We start from the raw sequence: 6,999 nt of genomic DNA, 5'->3' as shown, positions 1-6,999 counted from the left end.
CTAACGCTGGGTGTTGGTGCAGACTCCGTAGGTTAGCGGCTTGCATTATTTGTGTCCTTACTAAATGCATGCTTCCCGATCTGTTTCTTCCATCGTGGTTCTAAGTCTCCCCTGTGGTTCCGTCAGCTCTCGTGAGGCTAGTGCGTAAGATGCAGGGGAGTGGGTGGTGCTCCTCTTCAGTTATTGGTCCTTCTTCTGCGTCCTGCAGATGTTGGCTTCAAATTCTGCTTTGTCTGTTTTCAATCTTGATTGCTCTTCAGTCATCTTGATTCTCCTGGCACACCTTCTTCCACATCTTTATTTTCATCCTTTCTGTCTGGTTTTGTTTTTTCCCTTATAAAAAGTAACATTGAAGTGAATTTTGATTTTTTTGTAATCCAATTGAATTCTCTCTGGATTTTTTTTTTTTTTTTTTTTTTGGTGGGGAGGAAGAGGTGAGTTAACCTGTCTGCTTGGTGACGATGCATGTATCTGTCCTTTCCACACCGTCTTCTGTGTTTTCTGTTTCCGGTCTTCCTCCCAGCTCTGTATTGGATGGTAGTTTTCTTCCTTTTGATAGCTTGGAAGTTGTAGATTGTATTTTTACGCTTTCGGTGGTTACTCTTAAACTGAACACAAATAATAGCTGTAATATTTTTCTAACTGAGACGAAGTGTTCACTTAACTGACGACGGCACACCTGGCCTCTCATCCTGCTGTTTGGCCTTCTGTTCACACAGTGCTGTTTGCCGTGCTGCAGGAACTGATGGGAGAGGACCAGGGAAGGGCCCTGTAAGAGGCAGCACGTGAAGGACAGGTAGGATTTGGACACGGGGTGGTTCCAAGGGGCAGAGGAGGCCTAAAGAAATGTTTAAATGACTTCATCCACTTCCACTGGTTTCTGATGGGTTTGATCAGATTCTAAACTTAATCACCAGGACTATGATTTAAAAAAGCCCAACATAATGTATACACTCTCACTTAAAACCCACATATGTGTATCTGCATTCAGCTCAGTTGTCAAAACAGAGGCATTCTGGTGAGCCCACCAAATAATAAACCCAAAATCCAGTGGGCCCAGGCTGTGGTGTTTAATGAAACATGGAGACAAGAAGTAAAACACACACAGGTTTGCTGGTGAGGAAGTTTGGATCCCAGTGCTTTGGTTCTCGGCTCCTTTTATGTCTGCTTGTTCTTGTGGCTTATTTACAAGCCCAGTGACCTCTACTTTCTCTTTTTCTTACTTGCGGTGGATTTGCTGCTCTGAGAAACCACCGTGTCCTCTTTCGGGGGGCTCGGTGTGATACTGGAGGAGGGGGCGTCCACCGGTTCCTTGATCACAGTGATATCGACCTCCAGGTCTGGTCTTTTGGCCTCTTCCTCTTTCAAGCTGTTTAGCCTAATACAAGAAGCAAACAAACACAAGAAGGTATTTTTTTTTCCCTTTGCAATTTTAAAGTTTTTATGCTGTACATGGTGTAAACAGGTCCATGTCTGGATCTCAACCATTTTTGTGAACAAAACGGTAAACTGTCATCACTTTGCCTGAAATAAAGTGATGCCGTAGCCAGACAGTCCAAGATCAAGTCTCCATGTGTCTGCAGGGACTTGTGAAGCACGTGTCTCTGCAGTGACTTAGCAGCTCGCAAGGAGCCTTTAAAATAGCATTGTAGCCCTTTTCCTTAAATCTAATATTTTCTTCAGCAGGCTGCTTGAGATGCACTTTACAGAGGGCAGGCGTGTGCACTCTGGATGGACCTGTCTGCGTGGAACTGAGCCTGGACCGCGGCTCTGGAAAGGTGAGTGTGCGCCCTTTGCTGGGAGCTCACCACGCACCAAGCATTGTTTCTGACGCTTTACAAACAGTGGCTCAGTCAGTCCTCGTGACAGTGCTCCGAGGTACCGCCCACCTTACAGGTGAGGAAGCTCAGGCTCACAGGGACAGACCTCATCCAGGGTCACCCAGTGTTGTAAGTGGGGGCTAGGATGTGAACAGGGCTGTCTGTCTCCCAGCCACTGTGTCACGATGCCTCTTCATGGGCACCTGGGGACACAGGTGTCATCACCACGTCAGACAACCAGGGGAGAACGCGTGGCTATGGGTCCCGGGTTCTCAGTCCCCCGTGAGGACGTGCCGCCCTTAGGAAATTGTAGACTTTGAATGAAAGTGTTTGGCCCTGAAGCTTCTGGCGGCTACAGGGGACGGGAGAGACACGGGACTGAGAGCCCAGGAGGGCGGGACGGGCCCAGAGGCTCTGCCAGGTTACCTGGCTTCCAGCTCATCGTCTTCCATTTCCCTCTGCTGGGCCATCGCTTCATTATGCAGCCGGTATTCCCTGACTTTCTCCTTGAGGGTTTCTTCGTGTTTATGTGCTTGGAAGAGTGTGTTCACAAAAAAGATGTACATGTTAGTGATCCACATGTTGAGTTTTTCCTTTTGTTCATCCTTGGATTTTTCTTTTTTCTCTGGAAGAAAGGTTGATTAAAATGAGCATTAACACAATCCTGCAATAACTTTGGAGTCTGTGTCCATATTCCAGGTCTGTCGCTTCCTGTGGCGGGCGAAGTGCCCTCTTACCCCCCGCCCCCGTGAGATGGGGTGACGCTGCGCTCCTGGGAGGAGGGCTAGGTGGCTGCAGAATGCCCCAGGGACCATCTGCAGCAGGGCGTGCCGGGATTGTCAGCATCTCCTTCAAGTCTCTTGGTACCTGTATTTTTTTTCTAACTAACTCCTACGTATTTTGGTTTTCTAAAATTAAAATCTTAAAAAATGTTACCACATTTCCATGCTTCAGAGAAAGAAAAAGAAAACTCTTGGCTTTTGCATACATTGTCTTTAAAGGCAGTTTTCATTCATAAAATTTTTTAAAGGATTTTAACTCTGAACTGAGTAAGAAGGGAGGTAAAATTATTGACTTGGTGAGGAGTCACTTCACATTTACTAAGGCCAACAGCTGCCACTTTGGAATGTGTTTAAAATCATTGATTTCTGAAACAGTAGTACTGAAATATCTGAAAGATTGGGGATCTTTCATGATAGCAGTTGCCTTTTGTCTGTGTCTATAGCTTGGGCTCCTATAGATGGCGGGGATGGGGAGGAGCAAGTCCTCCGGGAAAGTAGGACTCTGACCAACCCACCCTCCCAGCCCAGAAGCTGCCATCTGGAGGGCCCGGAGGGGAAGACTAATAGGAACAACCATGATGCCAATGCCAGATTCTACAGAGATGAAGGGCACCTTCATCTGCACTCGCCACACGAACGCCTGGGTTCTGGGGCACCGGAACCACAGCCTCGGCTTGGGACAGTGGTGTGCACAGGGGCATTTAGTGGGAAGTGACGAAGACCAGCTTGCCGGGACTTGGCCTGTCCCAGACGTCTGGGTATTTGCTACTTCAGATGCAAAGCAACATGAGACTTCAAGGAACATGAAAAATCTAGGAAAGATGACACCACCAAAGGATGATAATAATCTTCCAAAGACACGGAGATCTGCGATTGACTTGATAAAGGAGTTCATCAGTGGAATCAGGAAAATACACAAAGTGAAAAGTTTAACAAGGGGATAGAAATCATAACTAAAAAAGAGATTCTGGTGCTAATACAATGAAGAATGCAGCAGAGGGCATCCACAGCAGAATGGATGAGACAGAAGAGAGAATCTGTGAATTAAGAAATAGGAACTTTGCCCCTAAAGACGCCACACAAAAATTACTAGAACTGATAAACGAATTCAGCAAGGTAGCAGGATACAGGAGTAACACACAGAAATCTGTGTCATTTCTTTACACCAACAATGGAATGTCAGAAAGGGAAAGTAAAAAAACAATCCCTTTTAAAATCACATCAAAAAAATAAAATACTTAGGGCCAAGGAGGTAAAAGACCTATATACTGAGAATTGTAAAACACTGATAAAGAAAACTGAAGATGATTTAAAGAAATGGACAGATACTCCATGCTCTTGGACTGGAAGAAGTAATATTAGTGAAATAGCCATACTATCCAAAGCAATCTACAAATTTAATGCAATCCCTATCAAATTACCCAGGACATTTTTCACAGAACTAGAACAAATAATCTTAAAATTATATGAAACTGTAAAAGACCCAGAATTGCCAAAGCAACCCTAAGGAAAAAGAACAAAGCAAGAGACATAACCCTTCCACACTTGAGACAATACCACAAAACTGCACGAATCAAAACAGCTGGTATCAGTACAAAAACAGACATATGGATCATGGAACAGAATAGAGAGCCCATAAATAAACCTACACACCTATGGTCAGTCTTCGACAAAGGAATATACAATGGAGAAAAGAGTCTCCTCAGCAAGTGGTGTCAGGAAAGCTGGACAACCACATGTAAATCAGTGAAGTTAGAACACTCCCTCACACCATGCACAAAAATAAACTCAAAATGGCTTAAACTTAAATATAAGACATGACATCATAAAGCTCCTAGAAGAGAACACAGGCATAACACTCCGACGTAAATCGTAGCAACGTTTTCTTAGGTCAGTCTCTCAAGGCAATAGAAATAAAAGCAAAAATAAACAAATGGGACCTAACCAAACTTATAAGCTCTTGCACAGCAAAGGAAACCATAAACAAAATAAAAAGACAGCCTATGGAATGAGAGAATATATTTACAAAAGATGCAACTGACAGACTTCATTTCCAAAATATACAAACAGCTCAATATCAGAAAAACAAACAACCCAATCAAAACATGGGCAGAAGACCTAAATAGACATTTCTGCAATGAAGATGTACAAATGGCCAATAGGCACATGAAAAGATGCTCAGCAATGCTAATTATTAAAGAAATGCAAATCAAAACTACAATGAGGTGTCACCTCACACTGGTCAGAACAGCCATCATTAAAAAGTCTACAAATAATAAATGCCGGAGAGGGTGTGGAGAAAAGGGAACCCTCCTACATTGTTGATGGGAATGTGATTTGGTACAGCCACGATGGAAAACAGCAAGGAGGTTCCTTTAAAAACTAAAAATACAGCTGCCATATGATCCAGCAATCCCACTCCTGGGCATATATCCAGAGGGAACTCTAATTTGAAAAGATACATGCACCCCAGTATTCATAGCAGTACTATTTACAATAGCGAAGACATGGAAGCAACCTAAATGTCAATCCAAAGATGAATGGATAAAGATGTGGTATATTTATACAATGGAATACTACTCAGCCATGAAAACGAATGAAATTTTTTAAAAAATGAAATAATACCATTTGCAGCAACATGGATGGACCTAGAGCTTATCATACTAAGTGAAGTAAGTCAAAGACAAATATATCACTTACATGTGGGTTCTAAAATATGATATAAATGAACTTATTTATAAAACAGGAACAGACTCACAGACATAGAAAACAGACTTGGTTATCAAAGGGGGAAAGAGGTGGGGGAAGGATAAATTAAGAGTTTGGGATTAGCAGATACAAACTAATATATAAAAGAAACAACAAGGTCCTACTGTATAGCATAGGGAACTATATTCAATATCCTGTAATAAACCATACCCAAAAAGAATACGAAAAATGTGTGTGTGTATACATATATATATATATATGATTCACTCTGCTGTACACCAGAGACTAACACAACATTGTAAATCAACTATACTTAAATTTAAAAAAAAAAAAGGAACTTTGATCTCTTCTGACTGGATCATTTCAAAGAAAAAAGAATGAAAAAGAGTTTTCTGAAATAAGCTTTGCATTGTTTAGGCTCTGGGAATATAACTGTGACTATAACTCACTGATCTCAGGACACTTACATGCTGGGAGTTGGGAGAGGTGTGGGGAGGTACAAATAAATTTCAGGTAGTGATACCTGCAAAAAAGAAAGACTAAGTCTTATTAAAGCAATAATGGCTGAAAACTTCCAAACTGGGGGAGGGAAATGGACATCCAGACCCATGAGGCCCAAAGGACCCCAAATAGGTTGAGACCAAACAGAGCTGCACCAAGACACATAATAACTAAATTATCAAAAGTCTAAGACAAAGAATTTCAAAAGCAGCAAGAGAAAAGAGAAGTTACATATACTGGAACCCCTGTAAGAAAGTCAGCAGATTTCTTAACAGGAACTTTTCAGGCCAAGAGGAAAAGGGATAATATATTCAAAATATTGAAAGAAAAAACTGTCAACCAAGAACTCTACACCCAGCAAAGCTGTCCTTCAGAAATGAAGAGATAAAAGACTCTCCTGAACAAAAAAAGCGTGAGGGAGTTTATCACCACTAGTCCCACCTTCCAAGAAGTGCTCAAGGGAGTTCTTTGAATGGAAGTAAAAGGACGCTAATTAACATCATAAAAACACAGACAGTATAAAACTCACTGGTAACAATAAATGCATAGTTAAAGTTAGTTTCTGTAATATGGTAATGGTGGTATGTAATTCATTTCACTCTAGTTCAGAAATTTTAAAATGTAGTAAAGGTCCATAATTACAATCCATTATGAGTTACACATATTAAAAAACTGTAAATGGTAATACCAATAACCTAAAATGGGGGGGGGGTACATAAAAGTATAAAGTCTAGGAATTCTATTGAAGGTGTTATCAGTTTAAAACACGGTGTTATAATTTTAAGGTGTGTAAGACTTAGGGTAACCACAAGGGAGAAGCCTGAAGTAATAACACAAAAGAATGTGATAAAGAAGTCAAAGCAGACCAGTAGCAAAGACAGCGAAGCACAAAAGCAGGATAAGAAACAAGGAGCAGTGGTTCTACAGAACAGAAAGCATTTAATAAAATGGAACTCGTATGTCCTTTTCTAGTAGTGATTACTTTAAAATAAATTGATTCAGTTCTCTAACCAAATGACACAGAATGGCTGAATGGATTAAAAAACAAGATTAACAATATGCTGCCTACAGGAACTCACTTCAGCCTGAAAGACCCAAAGACTGAGAGTGAAGGGATGGAAAAGGATATTTCAAGCATATGGTAACCAGAGAAAAGAAGGGGTAGCTATGCTTATGTCAGACAAAAT

General features: G+C 41.4%; 1 protein-coding gene across 6 annotated transcripts in view; it reads right to left on the bottom strand.

The window, feature by feature from the left end:
* Nucleotides 1-1,046: 1,046 nt before the first annotated feature.
* Nucleotides 1,047-6,999, bottom strand: part of RSPH10B (radial spoke head 10 homolog B) — a 39,648-nt gene continuing 33,695 nt past the window's right edge. For 5 of the 6 annotated variants that reach the window (XM_045503784.2, XM_045503789.2, XM_010965687.3 and 2 more), the window contains 2 exons: nt 2,247-2,445; nt 1,047-1,378 (listed from right to left, as the gene is read on the bottom strand). In XM_045503784.2, coding sequence (XP_045359740.2) covers nt 1,204-1,378; nt 2,247-2,445 — 374 coding nt within the window. In that variant the 3' untranslated portion in view covers nt 1,047-1,203. Of the gene's footprint in view, nt 1,379-2,246; nt 2,446-5,778; nt 5,835-6,999 lie in introns of those variants that run through there. The other variant, XM_045503795.2, reaches the window with a different exon arrangement.

This window comes from Camelus bactrianus, chromosome 18 (genome assembly GCF_048773025.1).
Source record: "Camelus bactrianus isolate YW-2024 breed Bactrian camel chromosome 18, ASM4877302v1, whole genome shotgun sequence".
NCBI classification, from domain to species: Eukaryota; Metazoa; Chordata; class Mammalia; order Artiodactyla; family Camelidae; genus Camelus; species Camelus bactrianus.
Note: the sequence above shows the minus strand (reverse complement) of the source record. Positions and strands in the feature narration are given on the sequence as shown.